Source organism: Coregonus clupeaformis, chromosome 34 (genome assembly GCF_020615455.1).
Source record: "Coregonus clupeaformis isolate EN_2021a chromosome 34, ASM2061545v1, whole genome shotgun sequence".
NCBI lineage: Eukaryota > Metazoa > Chordata > Actinopteri > Salmoniformes > Salmonidae > Coregonus > Coregonus clupeaformis.
The window spans coordinates 9,500,455-9,523,552 of record NC_059225.1 but is presented as its reverse complement, the minus strand read 5'-3'; the positions used below and the strand labels follow the sequence as shown (position 1 = coordinate 9,523,552).

Here is a 23,098-nt window from a genome sequence, read left to right as displayed (position 1 = left end):
CACTCTCAAATTCAAGTGTATTGTTGAAATATGTTCTCATTTTTTAAAACATTTTTAGTCATTTAGCAGACGCTCTTATCCAGAGCAACTTACAGGAGCAATTCGGGTAAAGTGCCTTGCTCAAGGGCACAGACAGATTTTTCACCTAGTCGGCTCGGGGATTAGAACCAGCGACCTTTCGGTTACTGGCACAACGCTCTTAACCGCTAAGCTACCTGGCGCCCCTATCTCGAACATTAACTCATTGTTCTTTAAATACCTTATTTCTTGTGGCATAAGAGCCTATTAGCTAGATTTGTTTATTTACAAGTATTTGATTTAGTTTCTTCCTAAGATAACATCTTATTCACTGCTTTGTAATAATAATAATACAGAAAGGTATGAACACTTAAAAAATGCAATTGGCTTGACACATTCAACTAAAACATTTAAAATTGTTAGAATGGTCATTCTACCTCATAGGGGTGTTAGGCTCCTGTATGTTATTAAAGAGGGTACTGAAGAAGACGAGCCTAAAACGACAACATTTAAAGCTGCAATATGTAACCATTTGGGTGACCCGGCCAAATTCACATAGAAATGTGAGTTATAGATCTGTATTTGTCTAAGAAGCAGCAGATCTGTGCTATGTGCGCTATTTATGTTCCAATTCTTAAGTTTTGTTTGTACATATTTTACACCAGCTTCAAACTGCTGAAAACACAATATTTTGGGTTATGGAAAATATATTTCACAGCCGTTTAGAGATGGTACAATTTCGTCAAACTGAAATTAGGCGAACTATTAGAATTTTAGCAACCAGGAAATGGCAGAGCGATTTCTGCATAGTGCACTTTTAAAGAATTGAAGGAACAGAAGGAAAGCAAGGAAGACATTTGAAACTATACTGATATTAAAAACACTGCAGAATGTCAGTCATTAGGTTCAGAATTCTCCCAGCTTAACTTTCAAGAACCAATTTTAAAATGCTTTGCAACTAGGGTCAAAAATCACAAACAAATGAATAATTTTTACACAACGTCTTTATTTTATTTTTTTTGTTCTAATTACAGACTCATGGGTTAAAAATAAAAAAAAGCAAAACATCTTTTTTTTGTTTAACCCACTCTCCCGTTTCAAAAAATTCAAACCTCGCCACACAAACCCACCCCCTACCCCCCCCCTAAAATAAAAGCTCCGCCCCTCTCGGCTATTAAATTAATTGATGCCTTTAGCCCCACTCCTGGTCCTCAACAAGCCGTTGCTGCACTATGCACTGTCAAAGTCGGGGCCAGGGCCCTGGAACCCCCCCCACCCTTTCTCTGGTCCTGTCTTTCTCACTCCCAATTAAAACAGCTGCTGCCATCTTGACTTCTAGCTCTCGCTATATAAATATGTGTGGTGGTTGGTTGTGTGGTGTCTGTGAAGTGTGTGGGCCTAGTATGTGTGCCTAGTATGTGTGAGTGCGTGTGGGAGAGTAAGTCAACTCAACGCTTGTTGTAGTAAATGCCCCCTGCGGTGGCCCTGTGGTCGCCCTGACCCCCTCCCCCCCACACAGACAAGATGGGGTGAGTGTGCATAGCAGGAGCAGAGAGAGAGAGAGACCCTGCCGAGACATTGGGGGGTGCCGCGGCCACCGGAGGAGGGGTTGTCAGCCTCCACTGGTCCTGAAACCTGAAACGACAAGAAGTGGTCTAATATACAGAGAGAGAAGAGAAGGAGAAAGAAATGAGAGAGGGACATGGAGAGGAAGAGGTGAAGGACAAAACGGTAGTAGCAGCACAGAAAGGCAGAGGGTCGCAAGAAGAGGGGGGGAAAGGTTGAGGCCCACAAAAAAACTCAACCGAAAAGTCGGCAGAGCTCTGGCCATGCCTTCCTGGCGTGAATGCTACGGGCTAAAAGGGAAGGGACAATAGGAAAAAATAAAAAAATCACCCTCTGAACAGCAGTCACAGCTATACTGAACACAAAGAGAGCGTGGGATGGAACCAGAGGGAGAAGATGGTAGCAAAAGTGATGAGAGTTAAGGGGTGGGGTGAGTGGCAACTGATCAGAGAGAGAAAAGGGAGTGAAACTCCCAACACCACAACTTCAAAAATAAACAACAACATTCTTGCTCTTGGAAGTTTAACATGTACGGTACATAAAAATAAAAAAAACGAATTCCTTTCTCGTCGATGTGTTTGCTTTTCGAATGCAAGCATTTTGGGGGCTGTGTTGGGTGTGAGGGTCACAGCCAGACAAAGGAGACAAATCTGCAGCCTGAGATGACATCTTCTCAAAAAAGAAATGCCACCAAATCTCCCAACGGCCATCATATACCTTACCAGGGTGACCGCACCACCTTCACACACGCACGCTCACACACAATCGCACACTGTGGCCAGTCAGTCTGTCTGTCCAGGAGAAGTTTTTTTTTTTTTTTTCATTTATTTTTTCTCTTCTCAGTGTTTTCCTGGGACTTTTTTTTTTCATTCTTTTTTTGTTTGGGGACGGGGGGTGATAGTAGGGGGTGGGGGGGGTATTAGTAAGGGGAATACCACGATGTTGTTCGCCCTCGGCCCCTGGAAAAGAGAGAGAAAAAGAGTGTGAGTTTCTTGATTGCCTTAAAAAGACGGACACCAATTTTAGGGTATGTAGTGTGCTTATGTATGTGGGCAGGTAGAACGGGGGCCTGGTGAGAACTCAATCCTTGAGGTAAACTGGGGGGAAAATGTATGCATGAATAATTGTTTAAGTATACACAAATTGTTGGTAGGATGACATGTATACCATCTTAATGGTATTGTGCCTTTCTTTGATAAGTGTTGAATTACCACAATTTCAATCATTATAAATAAGAATTAACAGTACAGAAAGAAGCAGAGACCAGCTTCGCCAACAGTAAAATATCTGTAACTCTCAGATTATACAGGACTATAGAAATAATGGTGTGGGGGACAGTGAGGCACTCTCTCCCTCTTTCTCTCTCTCTCTCTCTTTCTCTCTCTCTCTGCGAGAGCGGCTCCCGAGGACGCTGTTGGGAGAGACCCTGAGGACAGAAGCCTCCATCCCACCCCACAGAATAGTCATAAAGTCATTCACATGGCACATGCTATAGGAAGGGCCACACACATATAGCTTCAGCAAGCAGACAAGCAGACTTGACTGACCCCTTCTCCTGATAACCTGGACTGCCCCATCACTCAATCACCACACATCGCTTTTCCACTCACACACCAGGGTTTCCGCTAGGACAATGTGGAGCCGGACATTTGACCGGCAACATTTTAAATTTACCGGACGTTTGAGAACTGTACCGGAACCGTATGCATTGGGTGTGCGTGACCTGATTAAGGCGTCCACACACAGCAATCAAAAAATGACAGAAATCACATTTTGAATATGGTAATTCATATTAACAGAACAACAAGACGAGTAACGAACAGCAAAATCACTAGCCTGTGTCAATCTACTGTAGTAGAAAAGTTTAGGCTACCTACTCTTTTGGCCAGTTTGTCGAGAAAGAAACAGCCTATTCCAAACAGACTCTGGGACAGTTGTGGGACGAAAGATCCCAAATTCATACAACCAGTAGGCCTAGGATACATAAAAAAACAGTGAGTCTGATGTAACAGATCAGAACGTTTTGCTTAAAATGTTGATTAACTATTATTTCTGAACATTATCAGCTCAGCAATGTGCACAAGGCTGTAGGCTACGAACAAATGTTAATCTGAGTGGCGCACTAGAGATCCTGGTTCGAATCCAGGCTCTGTCGTAGCCGGCCGCGACCTGGAGACCCATGGGGCGGCGCACAATTGGCCCAGGGTAGGGGAGGGAATGGCCGGCAGGGATGTAGCTCAGTTGGTAGAGCATGGCGTTTGCAACGCCAGGGTTGTGGGTTCGATTCCCACGGGGGGGCCAGTATGAAAAAAAGAAAGTATGCACTCACTAACTGTAAGTCGCTCTGGATAAGAGCGTCTGCTAAATGACTAAAAAAATAATAATAATTGGCAGGAAAACACTGTTGTAAAAAGGGCAATGCACACGGGAGCGGTTTCATGTGACATGATATCGGTTAGAACTTTAGAGAGATCTAATAGGCTAATTTGAAGCAAGGTAAAACACGCCTCATAATATGTAGTAAAACATTCAGGTTTCAAACAATGAAGTATATATGTTTTCAAAATGCATACCGCCTCCAGCCCATTGCAAAGTGGAGTGACGCACTGCGGAAGCCTGCCTTTCGTTGCCGTTTGACACCGTGTTTAAAACAACTGGGGAAAAGGGAAATCTCATGACTGGGAAAAATACGACCTCCAACTGGGAAAAATCTTTTTGAACGGTCATCCAACTCGGAATCTCTGGCCTCTTTCTAGATCTCCGACCTGAAGATCACTGACGTCATGATTTGACATCGTATTCCCAGTTGTCTTGAAAGCACCACAAAGATGCAGTGGCAGCTCTTGCTCGGTCTGACAGATCCACTCAAAGGCTCTGTATCTGTACGGTGTGATAAATAAGATACAAAATGTATATATACACTGTACACACCCGCCAATTCCACTAAATTATACAAATTAACCTATAGACCAATAAGCATGACCAGTCAAATGTATTTACATCGACTGGTATTTACATAAATTAATAGGCAAAAAAAAGCATTTCGCAATGGGATTTTTTCATTCTCCCAGACAACTGGCCAGCACCAATTTTATTTATCAGCTTTTCAACAAACAAACAAATTATAGACAAAAGCTGGTTATTACCAGCTAACGGAAACCCTGTCACACACGCACACCACGACTGTCAAACCCAGGCATCCAGTGCCCACAAACACACAGGTCACATCAGTAGAAACCAGTGGTTAGAATGCTGAGGTCAAAATCAGGCTGCAGGAATGAACCCTTCATTCTGGAAGTGAAGGCAGTGGGTGGAACATCTAGCCTGTGTGTCTGGTGCACCAATGTGTAGTTAACAACAGAGTTGGCTTTAGCAACAAGGCAAAGCATCCGGACACTTGCTTTTCGTCTCCCTATAGTGGGCCACCCATTCCTAGGCTAGTCTATGTCTGAGCTATGTGTATGAGCCATCTGAGTGCAGGGGGCATGAGATTCTGAATGGCACCAAACAATTTACACTCACAGGATGTCATCCTTACAATTGTGCTAAATAGGACCTTACAGATTCAAAGTTTTGCCCCTCTAAAAGATCTTATCATTCAGTGATTGACAATCATTTCAGAAGCTCTCACAGAGGGGCCAATGAGGCACTACTACACATTACTAACTCTGACACCATTGGTCTAGTGAGTGGAAAGGTTGGTCCATTGGTCAGAATCTCTCAGTGCATGTCAGTTGGTGAGGATGCTCATTGTGCTTGCTCTGCAGCCCCTCTTCTCAGCAATGCTTCTAAAAACAGGACATGGGCCCAGAGACAGAGCTCCAGCGTGAGGCCCACTTTGAGCGCTCAATGAGTCATCACGGGAACCCCCCTCTCACCTCACACTGAGAGACACTGGACACACACTCCAGGGAGACACACCAGACTCCCAGTGCACAGCGCTTTGATCCACTCCAGGTTTTACATACATAGGGGGCAAGCTTTTGTACAGATTGAAAACAAATCCAGATACCAGGGGTGTTGCTTTTGAAAGGTCACAGGCAAAAAACACAGCTCTGGAGCAGCTGGCCCAGAACAGGTGAACACACACAAACACCGCGTTGATGAAATGGAACACAGGATGGATACAGGCTACTACTTTTAACTGTACATCAAGACAACTGAACTATATCACAGATATACACACACACTCATGCCAATTAATGTTTAAGCAACAATGCTAACGTGTCTACAAAGATGAACTTCTTTAAAATGGAGGCCATCCATGGTACACTCAAGACAGCAATCTGCATTTAAATCTATACGGCATCTTAATGATCCTTATGATTGCATTATAAAATTCTAAAATGGAATCCAACCATTAGCACTGAACAAATGAGAACATAAAATCTGACATTTAAGTGAAACTTTGCCTGTCACCTTTAGTATTAATGAGCAGCCCAGTGGGAGAGATGACCCCTCACAGTCAACAGTGGGTATACTTAATGTAGTTCCAAGTCATACAAACAGCCTGCCTCCCATACATGTACAGCCTGGGAGGACCTCACTGCTGTGGACTGAGAGTTCAGCTGCCTCCTCTGAAACGGTTGTAGGCGGTGCATGCAACAAGACCACCACACACACACACCGACGAACCTACCCGACTCCCTCCCACCGGTCTCTCTTAGCTCTCCACTCACCATAACCCCACTAAAGGAAACCTCTCCTCTCACCATAACCCCACTAAAGGAAACCTCTCCTCTCACCATAACCCCACTAAAGGAAACCTCTCCTCTCACCATAACCCCACTAAAGGAAACCTCTCCTCTCACCATAACCCCACTAAAAGAAACCTCTCCACTCACCATAACCCCACTAAAGGAAACCTCTCCTCCACTCACCATAACCCCACTAAAGGAAACCTCTCCTCTCACCATAACCCCACTAAAGGAAACCTCTCCTCCACTCACCATAACCCCACTAAAGGAAACCTCTCCTCCACTCACCATAACCCCACTAAAGGAAACCTCTCCACTCACCATAACCCCACTAAAGGAAACCTCTCCTCTCACCATAACCCCACTAAAGGAAACCTCTCCTCTCACCATAACCCCACTAAAGGAAACCTCTCCACTCACCATAACCCCACTAAAGGAAACCTCTCCTCCACTCACCATAACCCCACTAAAGGAAACCTCTCCACTCACCATAACCCCACTAAAGGAAACCTCTCCACTCACCATAACCCCACTAAAGGAAACCTCCCCACTCACCATAACCCCACTAAAGGAAACCTCTCCACTCACCATAACCCCACTAAAGGAAACCTCTCCTCTCACCATAACCCCACTAAAGGAAACCTCTCCACTCACCATAACCCCACTAAAGGAAACCTCTCCTCCTCTCACCATAACCCCACTAAAGGAAACCTCTCCACTCACCATAACCCCACTAAAGGAAACCTCTCCACTCACCATAACCCCACTAAAGGAAACCTCTCCTCCACTCACCATAACCCCACTAAAGGAAACCTCTCCTCCACTCACCATAACCCCACTAAAGGAAACCTCTCCTCCACTCACCATAACCCCACTAAAGGAAACCTCTCCTCCACTCACCATAACCCCACTAAAGGAAACCTCTCCTCCACTCACCATAACCCCACTAAAGGAAACCTCTCCTCCTCTCACCATAACCCCACTAAAGGAAACCTCTCCTCCACTCACCATAACCCCACTAAAGGAAACCTCTCCTCTCACCATAACCCCACTAAAGGAAACCTCTCCACTCACCATAACCCCACTAAAGGAAACCTCTCCTCTCACCATAACCCCACTAAAGGAAACCTCTCCTCTCACCATAACCCCACTAAAGGAAACCTCTCCTCCACTCACCATAACCCCACTAAAGGAAACCTCTCCTCCACTCACCATAACCCCACTAAAGGAAACCTCTCCACTCACCATAACCCCACTAAAGGAAACCTCTCCTCCACTCACCATAACCCCACTAAAGGAAACCTCTCCACTCACCATAACCCCACTAAAGGAAACCTCTCCTCTCACCATAACCCCACTAAAGGAAACCTCTCCTCTCACCATAACCCCACTAAAGGAAACCTCTCCACTCACCATAACCCCACTAAAGGAAACCTCTCCTCCACTCACCATAACCCCACTAAAGGAAACCTCTCCTCCACTCACCATAACCCCACTAAAGGAAACCTCTCCTCCACTCACCATAACCCCACTAAAGGAAACCTCTCCACTCACCATAACCCCACTAAAGGAAACCTCTCCTCCACTCACCATAACCCCACTAAAGGAAACCTCTCCTCCTCTCACCATAACCCCACTAAAGGAAACCTCTCCTCCACTCACCATAACCCCACTAAAGGAAACCTCTCCTCCACTCACCATAACCCCACTAAAAGAAACCTCTCCTCCACTCACCATAACCCCACTAAAGGAAACCTCTCCTCCACTCACCATAACCCCACTAAAGGAAACCTCTCCTCCACTCACCATAACCCCACTAAAGGAAACCTCTCCTCCACTCACCATAACCCCACTAAAGGAAACCTCTCCTCCACTCACCATAACCCCACTAAAGGAAACCTCTCCTCCACTCACCATAACCCCACTAAAGGAAACCTCTCCTCCACTCACCATAACCCCACTAAAGGAAACCTCTCCTCCACTCACCATAACCCCACTAAAGGAAACCTCTCCACTCACCATAACCCCACTAAAGGAAACCTCTCCTCTCACCATAACCCCACTAAAGGAAACCTCTCCACTCACCATAACCCCACTAAAGGAAACCTCTCCACTCACCATAACCCCACTAAAGGAAACCTCTCCACTCACCATAACCCCACTAAAGGAAACCTCTCCACTCACCATAACCCCACTAAAGGAAACCTCTCCACTCACCATAACCCCACTGAAGTAAACCTCTCCACTCACCATAACCCCACTAAAGGAAACCTCTCCTCCACTCACCATAACCCCACTAAAGGAAACCTCTCCTCCACTCACCATAACCCCACTAAAGGAAACCTCTCCTCCACTCACCATAACCCCACTAAAGGAAACCTCTCCTCCACTCACCATAACCCCACTAAAGGAAACCTCTCCACTAACCATAACCCCACTAAAGGAAACCTCTCCACTCACCATAACCCCACTAAAGGAAACCTCTCCTCTCACCATAACCCCACTAAAGGAAACCTCTCCACTCACCATAACCCCACTAAAGGAAACCTCTCCACTCACCATAACCCCACTAAAGGAAACCTCTCCACTCACCATAACCCCACTAAAGGAAACCTCTCCACTCACCATAACCCCACTGAAGTAAACCTCTCCACTCACCATAACCCCACTAAAGGAAACCTCTCCTCTCACCATAACCCCACTAAAGGAAACCTCTCCTCCACTCACCATAACCCCACTAAAGGAAACCTCTCCTCCACTCACCATAACCCCACTAAAGGAAACCTCTCCTCCACTCACCATAACCCCACTAAAGGAAACCTCTCCTCCACTCACCATAACCCCACTAAAGGAAACCTCTCCTCCACTCACCATAACCCCACTAAAGGAAACCTCTCCTCCACTCACCATAACCCCACTAAAGGAAACTTCTCCACTAACCATAACCTCACTAAAGGAAACCTCTCCACTCACCATAACCCCACTAAAGGAAACCTCTCCTCTCACCATAACCCCACTAAAGGAAACCTCTCCTCCACTCACCATAACCCCACTAAAGGAAACCTCTCCTCCACTCACCATAACCCCACTAAAGGAAACCTCTCCTCCACTCACCATAACCCCACTAAAGGAAACCTCCCCACTCACCATAACCCCACTAAAGGAAACCTCTCCACTCACCATAACCCCACTAAAGGAAACCTCTCCTCCACTCACCATAACCCCACTAAAGGAAACCTCCCCACTCACCATAACCCCACTAAAGGAAACCTCTCCACTCACCATAACCCCACTAAAGGAAACCTCTCCTCCACTCACCATAACCCCACTAAAGGAAACCTCTCCTCCACTCACCATAACCCCACTAAAGGAAACCTCTCCTCCACTCACCATAACCCCACTAAAGGAAACCTCTCCTCCACTCACCATAACCCCACTAAAGGAAACCTCTCCTCCACTCACCATAACCCCACTAAAGCAAACCTCTCCTCCACTCACCATAACCCCACTAAAGGAAACCTCTCCTCTCACCATAACCCCACTAAAGGAAACCTCTCCTCCACTCACCATAACCCCACTAAAGGAAACCTCTCCTCCACTCACCATAACCCCACTAAAGGAAACCTCTCCACTAACCATAACCCCACTAAAGGAAACCTCTCCACTCACCATAACCCCACTAAAGGAAACCTCTCCTCTCACCATAACCCCACTAAAGGAAACCTCTCCACTCACCATAACCCCACTAAAGGAAACCTCTCCACTCACCATAACCCCACTAAAGGAAACCTCTCCACTCACCATAACCCCACTAAAGGAAACCTCTCCTCCACTCACCATAACCCCACTAAAGGAAACCTCTCCTCCACTCACCATAACCCCACTAAAGGAAACCTCTCCTCCACTCACCATAACCCCACTAAAGGAAACCTCTCCACTCACCATAACCCCACTAAAGGAAACCTCTCCACTCACCATAACCCCACTAAAGGAAACCTCTCCTCCACTCACCATAACCCCACTAAAGGAAACCTCTCCTCCACTCTGCTCTAGAAACACACATTCTGATATTGCTGTAATGTTGTTGTTCATCAATGCTAGTCACAGATTCAGTCTCGTCCCACTACAGGCAGGCTTATAGACATGCCTTCTGAATGATTCTCTATATGGCCAGTTTCAACCTCCAGCCCATAGACACTTCTTGATGGACAGAGTCTAGGACAGGTGCAGGGGGATGCTTTGGGCATACTTCCTCCCTCCCTCCCTTCCTCTCTCCCCTCAGGACTAACAAGGCTTGGCTTTGCGGGGGGTCCTCTCCGGACTAACAAGGCTTGGCTTTGCGGGGGGTCCTCTCCTCAGGACTAACAAGGCTTGGCGGGGGGGTCCTCTCCTCAGGACTAACAAGGCTTGGCAGGGGGTCCTCTCCTCAGGACTAACAAGGCTTCGCGGGGGGTCCTCTCCTCAGGACTAACAAGGCTTCGCAGGGGTCCTCTCCTCAGGACTAACAAGGCTTCGCGGGGGTCCTCTCCTCAGGACTAACAAGGCTTTGCGGGGGTCCTCTCCTCAGGACTAACAAGGCTTTGCGGGGGTCCTCTCCTCAGGACTAACAAGGCTTTGCGGGGGTCCTCTCCTCAGGACTAACAAGGCTTCGCGGGGTCCTCTCCTCAGGACTAACAAGGCTTCGACGGGGGTCCTCTCCTCCAGGACTAACAAGGCTTCGCGGGGGTCCTCTCCTCAGGACTAACAAGGCTTCGCGGGGGTCCTCTCCTCAGGACTAACAAGGCTTCGCGGGGGTCCTCTCCTCAGGACTAACAAGGCTTCGTGGGGGTCCTCTCCTCAGGACTAACAAGGCTTCACGGGGTGCTCTTCTCCCCCCTGCTAACCATCTCCCCCTCTGATTATCTTCACTACTTCTATAATCTCACTCACTACCCTTCTGCCCTTCAACTCAAACTCCCTCACTTCTCCATACTCCTCCTCCCTCCGGTAATGGCCAGCTGTCTCTCAGTCTCAGGGTATGAGTGTCCCGGGGTGCTCACCTGAAGGCCCGTCCTCTGCCTCTGGGCGGTGCGTAGCCGCTGTAGTAGCGTGCGCGCGACGGGTTAAAGTTCCCTCCTCGTGAGCGGAAGCGGGCCCGGGGGAACCCGCGGTCTGTGGTGCTGATGCCTGGCCTGTTTGTCCTCTTCACCCCCACCTGCCAGGACCGAGAGAGAGGGGAAACAGGAAACCACAGGTTAGACACTAGCACAGGGGCCAGAGTTCCCATAGCCCAGTCCCAATGTAGAAAATCTAACTGAAATTCAGTTCATAGACCGATACATTGCTCAGAATTCTGAGTTTCCAAGTGCTTTAGTTGAATCGACAACTATTAGTGCTGACATTGCCGATAGCTACTTTGAGGAAAAGTAGCTGGTGGTTTTGTCACCTAGCTATCTTAAGATGAACACACTAACTGTAAGTCGCTCTGGATAAGAGCGTCTGCCAAATGACTCAAATGGAATCACAGGAGGTTGGTGGCACCTTAATTGGAGAGGACGGGTTCGTGGTAATGGCTGGAGCGGAAACAGGAGGAATGATATCAAATTCATGGTTTCTATGTGTTTGACGCCATTCTGTTCCAGCCATTATTATGAGCCGTCCTCCCCTCAGCAGCCTCCACTGATGTGTATACACTGTCACATCCTCACCTTAATCTGCCTTCCTCTGAACAGAGACTCGTCCAATGCCATGGCCGTCCTCACAGACTCCTTGTCTGAAAACTCGATATAGGCAAACCTGCAACAGCAGCAGAAATAGAAATGGGTCACTAAAATGATGTCGCAGAGAACGGACTAAATTCACTGAACAAAAAAAATAAAAATAATCAGGAACACCTATTTTTTCTTCAATAATTCCCTTAACAAGAATAAACGGTAAGACGAACAACCTGGTCATCAGCATCACCAGTTTCTACGAGATTCAGAAAAGAGCACTCCAGGCTATTAGAATAAGCAATAACTATTCACTAATGTAACACTACTGGGAATTGAGTCACAGTGTGCAATTAGCTCATTTATTTTACCGTGAACGTCTGCGTGAGGCTACAACACATCGAGTGTCCCATGGAAGCTGTGAAGTGATGGGGAAGCTGTGAAGTGATGGGGAAGCTGTGAAGTGATGGGGAAGCTGTGAAGCCAGCTGTAAACTATTGCATGAGTCTGTTATTAAATGTGTAGAAAGAAAAAAACATCTACCCTACCATAAAAAAACAGCACATCAAATCAGCAACGTTTATTGTTGTCAGGGAAACAATAGAACATTCTATGCCGGAGCAGAAATCTACTGTCTGATGCAGCATATATTTTTTTTTTTTTTATTGTCTGAAAAGTTAACTGTCGCTATCGACCCGTTACTGTAGCTGTGTCCTATGTATGAACATTGGTCGTTTAACGTGGAAATAACCCTGTCGGTGAGGGTTATACAACCTCGGGATTCAAAAGAATCATAGTCGGCGCACTTCCAGAAGGACTGATCTGCGGTCTGACGTTCCCGTCTGTAAGTGTAGTCTTCATGCGCCAGGATATTTTTTCCACGCACAGAGGATACATTCGGTTTCCATTGCTTGTTCTGCTCCTATGAGAGTAATGAATGCTGAGGGTAGCAGTGCAAGATCTTTAAGCAGAACATTTTGATTATTAGCATATGAACGACTAGCAATTCAATTGCTAGACTATCGAAGCCATCCATCTAGTCTTTTTTATTGAAATGTCGGCCTTTTACCAGATCCATTTTTTGCGCATTGTTCTTTCATAACTGAACACAATTCGGTATGCTATAACCTATAGATGCACACAAAAGTATGTGGACATTCCTTCAAAATAGTGGATTCGGCCATTTCAGCCACACCCGTTGCTGACGTGTATAAAATCTCCATAGACAAATATTGGCAGTAGAATGGCCTTACTGAAGAGCTCAGTGGCTTTCAACGTGGCACCGTCATAGGATGCCACCTTTCCAACAAGTCCATTCCTCAAATTTCTGCCCTGCTAGAGCTGCCCCTGTCAACTGTAAGTGCTGTTATTGTGAAGTGGAAACGTCTAGGAGCAACAACGGCTCAGCCGCAAAGTGGTAGGCCACACAAGCTCACATAACTGGACCACCGAGTGCTGAAGCACGTAAAAATAATCTGTCCTCGGTTGCAACACTCACTACAGAGTTCTAAACTGCCTCTGGAAGCAACATCAGCACAATAACTGTTCGTCGGGAGCTTCATTAAATGGGTTTCCATGGCCGAGCAGCTGCACACAAGCCTAAGATCACCATGCGCAATGCCAAGCGTCGGCTGGAGTGGTGTAAAACTTGCCGCCATTGGACTCTGGAGCAGTGGAAACGCATTCTCTGGAGTGATGAATCACGCTTCACCGTCTGGCAGTCCGACGGACAAATCTGGGTTTATTGGATGCCAGGAGAACTCCACCTGCCCCAATGCATAGTGCCAACTGTAAAGTTTAGTGGAGGAGGAATAATGGTCTGGGGCTGTTTTTCATGGTTTGGGCTAGGCCCCTTAGTTCCAGTGAACGGAAATCTTAACGCTACAGCATAAAATTAAATTCTAGACGATTCTGTGCTTTGTGGCAACGGTTTGGGGAAGGCCCTTCCTGTGTCAGCATGACAATGCCCCCGTGCACAAAGCGAGGTCCATACAGAAATGGTTTGTCGAGATCGGTGTCGAAGAACTTGACTGGCCTGCACAGAGCCCTGACCTCAACCCCATCGAACACCTTTGGGATGAATTGGAACACGGACTGCGAGCCAGGCCTAATAGCCCAACATCAGTGCCCGACCTCACTACTGCTCGTGGCTGAATGGAAGCAAGTCCCCACAGCAATGTTCCAACATCTAGTGGAAAGCCTTCCCAGAAGAGTGGAGGCTGGTATAGCAGCAATGGGGGGGACCAACTCCATATTAATGCCTATGATTTTGGAACGAGATGTTCGACGAGCAGGTAGTGTAATATCCTGCACATAGGAACACATTTATTTAAGGCCATATAAAGAAAAGCTATGATGTAATGAAAATGATCAAAACAGACATCGTTTCACATTCTTTAATAAAAAAGAGAGTCAAACAGAAACAGGCAATAGGCTGTACAGCTGGCTTCACAGTTTCCCTGTAGACCTACAAGGAAACTAAACGTATTTCGTCAACGTTGAGTGCGCGATGTAGTACCTTCCACAAAAAGTTTGGCTCTAACAAAAGACACGTAAGCGAGTAGCTAGCGGTTCCCACAGACTTAACTCATTGAGCCAACGACTATCCATTTAAAAGCAGAAATATACACTGTACAAAACACCTGCTCTTCCCATGACCGACTGACCAGGTGAATCGAGGCCAAAGCTATGATCCCTTATTGATGTCACTTCTTAAATCCACTTCAAAATCAGTGTAGATGGAGGAGAGGCGAGTGAGCGAGAAAGAGAGTGCCTCACTGTCCCCCACACCATTATTTCTATAGTCCTGTATAATCTGAGAATCAGATATTTTGGCGAAGCTGGTCTCTGCTTCTTTCTGTTCATTCTTATTCATAATGATTGAGACATGGATTGTGTATGTGTGCTATTCAGAGGGTGAACGGGCAAGACAAAAGATTGAAGTGCCTTTGAATGGGGTATGGTAGTAGGTGCCAAGCGCACCGGTTTGAGTGTGTCAAGGACCGCAGCGCTGCTGGGGTTTTCACGCTCAACAGTTTCCCGTGTGTATCAAGAATGGTCCACCGCCCAAAGGACATCCAGCCAACTTGACAACTGTGGGAAGCATTGGAGGCAACATGAGCCCGGGATGCCTAATACCTTCCACAGAACACTTACATTCAAGTCATTTAGCAGACGCTCTTATCCAGAGCGACTTACAAATTGGCACTTGACACCTTATAAAGTGCCCCGACGAAATGAGGCTGTTCTCAGGGAAAAGGGGGGAGGGGTGCATCTCAATATTAGGGAGGTGTTCTTAATGTTTTGTTCACTCAGTAATAAAATTTTTTTTTTTTTAAATACTCATTTTTGGCAGCAGTGGTAAGAAATGTATATAGGGGAATTAAAAGAATATAGGGGAAACACTGATACTAGTCATGAATTGTGCATCGGTTTGCATGGCTATAGTAAATGGGTACAGGATTGAGCTAGACCATTATGTCAGAAAAGAAAACCTTGGTCATCCATTAGAGCTGAGACGATAAACCTAAAATTATTGATCACTTATTGCATGCATTTTGTTGATATCGTTCATTGCGATAAGTAGCCTATTCGAGTTAAATGTGAAGTTAGAAATGATTACACGTGGTCTGCGGTTGTGTGGCCGGTCGGATCTTCTGCCAAATTCTCTAAAACAATGTTGGAGGTGGCTTATGGTAGAGAAATGAACATTCAATTCTCTGGCAACAGCTCTGTTGGACATTCCTGCAGTTAGCATGCCAATTTACACTCCCTCAAAACTTGAGATCTGTGGCCTTGTGTTGTGTAACAGAACTACACATTTTAGAGTGGCCTTTTATTTTACCCCCAGCACAAGGTGCACTTGTGTAAGGATCATGCTGTTTAATCAGCTTCTTGATATGTCACACCTGTCACGTGGATGGATTATCTTGGCAAAGGAGAAGAAACGCTCGCTAACAGGGATGTAAACTAATTAGTGCAAAACATTTGTGAGAAAGAAGCTTTTTGTGTGTATGTAAAATTTCTGGGATCTTTTATTTCAGCTCATGAAACCAACACTTTATATGTTGCGTTTATATTTTGTTCAGTATAGTTTAAAAGGACAATAAATAAACAAATGTGGTGCAACTTATCGTTCTATTTATCGTTAGCGCATAAATTCAGGCAATTTATCGCGATATGGGTTTTCTTCCATATCACCCAGCTCTATGCTCAATGTACTATAGCTGTCAGAACACTTTAAGCCATGTGGTCCTTACGGTCTAACCAAGCAATGGAAGTAATGCTGAATTATTCATACAAGCAAGCACGTGCTCCAATAAGCATCCACTGTACTGCTAAAGCATGTGCTAGCTTATCAAAGTAACAGCTTAGCTAAGATAGGTCTATGAGCAATGTGACAAAGTTGTCGGCTGAACACAGATCTGTAACCTTACATCCACAAAAACATGCCTGTATCCAATAATGGGTTTATGTGAATCAGTGGCACATGAATGATCAACATAGACCTGTGAGCATGTAGATTTAGGCTGGAAGCTGAACCTATTCTTTAACTAAATCCCACTGCTCTAGATCAGTGCTTCCCAAACATTTTCACTCGGGGGGGCATTCCAGCATTGGGGAACATCCCACGCCTGCCACGTCTATTCTATGGGTACAAGCACTGTTCATGACACAAACTGTTCACACCCCTCGTTGGTGGAGATAATTTTGCAGTTTTAAAGCCGATCTGCAAACTTCTGTCTGAAGTGTCTGAACAGTTACACACTAATATGACCCCTCTGTGGAAAGGGGAGTGTCTCACGAACAAGTACTTCGGTTGTTTTGCTCTAGGACACCCATAAACCTCCCAAGACTAGTCTGAAGGTAACCGGGTACCAGTTTTATTTATTTATTATGGAAGTAAATATGGAGATAGTTCAGTGGCTAAAATAAGGGGTTATATTTGCCTACCGATCAACAACATTTGCATAGAAGCATCACTCCAGTATGTCATGCCTGTTTGGAAAGACATCATATAGGCACCTGCTGTTAGTTTGAGAATATAAAAGAACATCTATTCAATGCAAATGAGTCCAACGTAATGTCATGATTTGTGATTACTGCTGCTTATGAAACTACATTTTTACATTTTAGTCATTTGGCAGAAGCTCTTATCCAGAGCGACTTACAGTAGTGAGTGCATAAATTTTTCATACTTTTTCCAAACTGGTCCCCCGTGGGAATCGAACTAGGATTTTTTTTGGTCATTTTCAGTGATAGGGAAAAAGTTATTTTTTCAGCTGTCAGGACACATCTCTAAACAATTCAGCTGCCAGGAGGAAATTCAAAACAATTGGCTAGTTCAGCCATCTGTCAAGAAATGGGCGGGTTGATCCTACCGCTACGATTGGATAGAGCGAGGCTGTAACGCTGCTTCCTTTCACATCTCTCCATTGGCTCATATCACTTGCTGCGGTTTACTGCTACTGTGAGAACTAGCTCAATGGCGATGACATTTGCTACCAAGCCATAAATGTGCATAATATCTAACAAGTAGAGCGAGGGTAGGAAAAAAAAGATGCAACACCAATGCACGTTCTGTCTGAATGACTCAAAAATAGTTTGAGAAATGAGAACGCACACGCGTGCTGATCTACAGCTTTCCTGGTCCATAAACATGCAGGGATATTTTTTGTTAGCTAAACCTATTGCCAACCTTTATTTGGGCATTTTAAAACACTTCCTTCTTTCCCTATTACGACAATCATCTAATCCGACTATCAACTGTCAATTTACGTATACGATTACAGCTGTTCAGATCAGCACTCCAGTAAAATGGCTAATGTCACACCTCAAGTCAGATGGTTCGTTCAAAATGATAACCAGCTACTGTTAGCTAGCTACGTTGGCTATCAGCTCCAATCTGATATCTTATCACCATTTTTATCTAGCCCAGGGCTCTCCAACCCTGTTCCTGGAGCGCTACCCTTCTGTAGGTTTTCGATCCAACCACAGTTGTAACTAACCTGATTCAGCTTATCAACCAGCTAATTATTAGAATCAGGTGCGCTAGATTAGGGTTGGAGCAAAAACCTGTAGCTCTCCAGGAACCAATTTGGAGTGCCCTGATCTAGCCAGCTAGCTAGCATAGTAGCTAATATAGCTAGCAAACACCACAGATGAAAGGGTTAGTTATTGTAATCTTTGCTAACAGGTCACATAGCTATCTGCTTAGCTAGCTAGCTTGCTTATTACATGCATGTCTGGGCACGTCGAGACAAACCTTATTAGTTAATTAACTAAAGTAATATTTGCAACAGGAGTTTGATTTTGGACACTGTCAATTCATCCATTTCTCAATACTGCATCTTTCTGCTGGAGAATGAGCCAGCTTTCTGCTTGCTGCTGATTTTCCCAGCTAGACATTCCTCGTGGCTCAGGTGGTGAGTGGCGGCTGGCATAGCAGCAGTTTTGCCATGTAGCGGGACTATCAGCAAGGCCGATAGAGAAGAAAAAGCCAATATTGGCCCGATATATCGGCCCGGCTGATTAACAGTCGTTCTCTAGCTGTAATCGCTGCCAAAGTTGATTCTAACATGTATTGACTCAGGGGCTTGAATACCTGGTGTTTTATTTTCCATTAAAAAATAATAATAATAATCCTTCCACTTTGACAAAGTATTTTGTGTTGATCGTTGACAAAAAAAAAAACCCACAATTAAATCTATTTTATTCCTACTTTGTAACAACAAAAGTCAACAGGTGTGAATACTTTCTGATGGCACTGTACATCCATTAGAATAAAAGCGCACTACTTTGCTAACTATGCACATGGAGTGTAGACAATTACCATCTGGGATGCCTAGAGGGTACAGCTAGTAAAGTATGTTGTGTATACTCTTTCCTCTAGATGACTGATAGAATACTGCAGTATTGTGTACTAGCAGGCCTGTAGTGAAAGAACACTACTGCACATGGAGGAATGGGGGTGTAGATATTTACCCTTTGGGATGCCCTGTGAACTTGTCACACAGGATGGTGACTCTGTTGACGGAGCCGCAGCCGTGGAAGTGGGCTTCTAGCTCCTCCGCCGTGGCGCCATAATCCACCTGTCCACAGAAAGGGAGAACAGTGAGATACCTCTGACAAACACTCCGACACACAGAGAGAGAGAGTGGCTAGTCGATTCCATATACAGAATTCACTCAGAGCCAAACCCCAAATTAAGGTTTTTGCACAAATGCATGTGAAAATCATGCATTAAAATGTCAACGGAACATCATGGCTGCATTAATGTCAACGGGACATTTGTGGAAATTTGAGTCAGCCCTTTGAACCTGATAGTAAATGCAAACTGATAGGCCTGACCAAGGGAACCCCACATACATGCAAACAGATCAACCAAGGATGTGTAGATCTCCTTTCATTAAGGATTCGATAAGCATCTAGATACATGGCCTCAATTTAAAATTAAATCAAATGTTATTTGCCACATGCGCCGAATACAACCTTACAGAGAAATGCTTACTTACAAGCCCTTAACCAACAATGCAGTTTTAAGAAGAATAAGTGTTAAGTAAAGAAATAGATAAGTAAAAAATCATTAAAGAGCAGTAAAATAAAATAACAGTAGGGAGGCTATATACAGGGGTCAATGTGCGGGGGCACAGGTTCGTCGAGGGATTCGTTTGATTAGGGGAACGAATTGATGCGATTTAGTTCGATAGGAGTCTATGCACTTTTTTGTGTGGCATGAACACATTTATTTTCAATTTTTTTATTAAAACAATCTAAATCGAATCTGAATGATTGAAAACCCCAATCAGCAGTTGGATGGGAGTTGCGTCCACTGGTAGGCTACACTCCATTTTCTACAGCGGATTTGGTAACAATGACCCAGCTAATTACATTGGTTGTCACTCCAGTTAAAGCCATTTTACATGCATATGAATGCTGTAGGTGCCGCACAAATGTACGAATAGCCTATTAGAACAGGGATAGGCCGACCTCTCGTTGGCGCGAGCAGCTGTCTCCCGCGCTGTTGTTATGACAGTCATACAGTAGTTACATGCATAAAAGCTCAATAGGTTACTGAACTGAAGGAGAGAGGGCGCATCAATTGTCACAACAGATAAAACAATACGAGTAAAAACATTAGTGAATCGGGCGATTCGTAAAATTTTGGACGGTTTTCTGATCGATGCATGCTTTATTTGGATTGGTTTGTGCTCCCGCGTACCGATGCATTTGGATCGTAAACATTTGAACGTGGGGCCGATGCATATTGGTGAATCGTTACATCCCTAAGAGCAACCCAAACAACATCTGAGGTTGTTAAGGAGAGGCGAAGCCTTACGTTTCCAACGTAGATAGATCTTGCGTCGGCTTCCATTTTCTCCTCGATGGACATGATGACGGGACCAGCTATTGAGAGCAAAATTGAGCAATGATGAGTGACATTTAAAATAGTGAACTTCAGAACAAACTGATATAGATTTGGATGAGTCTGATATTAATCTGTCTTGTATCTGCTCTCTGGAAACTTCAGTGAAAAACAACATTCATTCAGTGTTCTCAAACAGTTGTTTTTGGGAAACATTCTCAGAGGCACTTCATTACCCTTTCCTTCCACATAAACTCACCTGGTGGAGGGCTAAGGTTCATCTGTTTCTCCACCTCGTTCTGTAACTCCTTCAGCTTTTCTGCTTCCTCCTCCATCTCTCGAACCCGGGCTTTGATCGCCTCCAGCTCCTGAAAAAATAAATAAAAAATAAATTTTAAAAAAAATCAACAAATACAGACACACCCATCAATTACAAAGAACACCAGTCAGCAGGCTTGACACACACATCAGCGGAAGAAAATAATAAAAAAATAACCAAAAGGAATGAATTCATCATATTCACCCATGACCTGCATGCACATAACACTTAAAAATGTCAGCAGCCTGAGCTGACCCCGTTTCTACACTGGCTTCTGATTAGAACAGCCTGGCACATGACCACTGGCTGGGTCTTTGTAACAGGCAGCATTTATTCACCATTCATTTCAGACACTCCACTGACACCGCAGCATTCTCGCTCCAGAGCCATCCTCAGCTATATAGACATGCACTCACTGACTGACACTACTTGCATTGCAGTTAAATCCATTCCAGGTCTTGGGGATGTCATACATGACATCCACATCTAATAGACAAATCCAACAGCTTTGACAGGCTTCAAAAGGACACTGAAATTCATGGCAACTACATGGCTTATTTGACTCGGTCATCACTGATACCTGGCTGTATTTTGTTGCATATTTAGTGTGTCCTCTCTTCCCTCCCTCCCCCTTCTGAAAATATTTTAGGATGCAAGCCCAGCCCTAAAAAAAACCCGAAGGATGCGAGCCCAGCCCTAAAAAAAACCCGAAGGATGCGAGCCCAGCCCTAAAAAAAAATACTGCACCCCCAGAACTGCTTTCGAACACATTCTATGTCAAAGACCACAAATCACACGTGCGTATAAAATCTGAAATATTGTAGCAAGCCAACATTCAAACGCAAACCAACAGCTTTAATTTAAGAGTATTGGCAATCCGCATCTTTGCACACAACTACAGTAATATCCATGACCCACTCATGTATCAACAGATAATACATTCTCAAGATTACATCAAAGACTAAACGTTCACACAAAATTGCTTGTCCTTCTAAATGCCTTAAGCGGGAGGATGAACATGTCAGGTGCATGTCATCATCGTCCCAATTAGCTAACGTTAGTTATTCGGCTCCCTCCACTATAGCCAGCCTAAATGTCCATATCCATCCTACCTACAACAGCGCAAGTGCCGCATACCCTTTGCTAGCATTTTTGCTATATGAGGTTAGAAGGATAACTAACAGCCCATTACAATGCTTGCTTGTAGCTAGCAATGACTGTTAATTGACTATCATATTCTGTATGCGCCTCAGCGCTTCTATTTCAGCAGCTGTCAGCGTATGAGAAAATAAAGGAGGCGTGTTTACCGTGAGCTCTCGCCGTGTCTACGGATAGACTCCCAATGCGGCGGCTAATGGCGGCCTGTCCTACCCTCGCCCGTCTACATCTCGCATTTTAGCGACGAAGATTTTTTCCCCCCACTAGGTCGACATCTCTGGTGCAGAGAAACTACCACCACTGCTGCGCCAACATGGCCGCCAAAACCACGCATGTCACCACCCATTTCTACTGCACTGCGTGAGCCACAATGGCGGTTATATCGACCAGGAGATAAGAGTCACAGTCGCATACCACCACGGGGTATAGGAATATAGCGAAACCCATCTTAAAATAACGTGTTTACACTCGCAATACATATCGTACAAAACACACTGTCTCAACTTTAAATGAGGTTTTGGGCATAAACTATGCCCTTCACTTACCGGGTCCTCGATAGCGGCCTCTCCTTCCTCTAATCCCGGCTCCTCATCGCCAACACCCGGGTCTTCTAGTTCTGGGTGCCCTGGGTCTGAGTCCAGCAGGGATTCCTCCGTCATTCCTGAGTCCAGTCCGTTACCGAACTCCGCCATCGCCCAATTCCGGTTGATCCGACGCGCCTCGTGGCTAAATCAACGTTACAGGCCACTACTCGCACAGGGGGAGAGTGAGTGGGTCAAAGAAAAAAAATACGGCGGAACACGCCGCTTAGGAAAGTTAAAACGTGAAATAAAAGGCCAGCTTCGACTCTAGCCTCTGTCCGAACGGGTTCAACGGATAATATATGCTACGATTTCACAGGCTAGTGGCTAATTCAGTTTTATTTCGCGAATTTTCTGACGATAATCTACAGTTTATTTACATGAAGAAATATACATAAAATCGAGGATTCTTCTCGTGCGCCGTGTCCCTCAGTTCAGAAATGGAAACTGGGGGTGGAGTAACGTATCACTGCGGCCGTAAACTCGCAATCTTATTAGTCAGTTGAGGATTTTAGACACACACCCCTGCGTCTATTGGATATCTGGCAACACATTTATCCCTTTTTACAAAATCTTGGTTTACACTTCAAAATCTGATTCGATTAGAAATCTGTCAATCACAAAACCCACTCCCCTATTTGTTTTGCGACCTATTACTGCATTATCATTAATGGCGTCTTTTTGTAGGCGCTAACTCCGCCATG

At 45.1% G+C, this 23,098-nt stretch overlaps 1 protein-coding gene across 3 annotated transcripts; it reads right to left on the bottom strand.

Annotated features, from left to right (window-relative positions):
* Positions 1–1,019: 1,019 nt before the first annotated feature.
* Positions 1,020–22,860, bottom strand: LOC121549701 (polyadenylate-binding protein 2). Of its 3 annotated transcripts, none has more exons than XM_041861541.2 (7): positions 22,359–22,860; positions 20,596–20,704; positions 20,310–20,377; positions 18,956–19,062; positions 11,969–12,056; positions 11,321–11,475; positions 1,020–1,653 (listed from the first exon to the last, which is right to left on the bottom strand). In XM_041861541.2, exons 1-7 carry the CDS (start codon positions 22,503–22,505, stop codon positions 1,467–1,469), a joined length of 861 nt encoding a protein of 286 aa, XP_041717475.1. In that variant the 5' UTR covers positions 22,506–22,860; the 3' UTR covers positions 1,020–1,466. The 3 variants fall into 3 exon arrangements, with proteins under 3 accessions (XP_041717475.1, XP_045066345.1, XP_041717477.1); XM_045210410.1 differs by lacking the exon at positions 22,359–22,860 and adding an exon at positions 21,963–22,046; XM_041861543.2 differs by lacking the exon at positions 1,020–1,653 and adding an exon at positions 2,468–2,543 and having other exon boundaries at positions 22,359–22,859.
* Between the last annotated feature and the right edge of the window lie 238 nt (positions 22,861–23,098).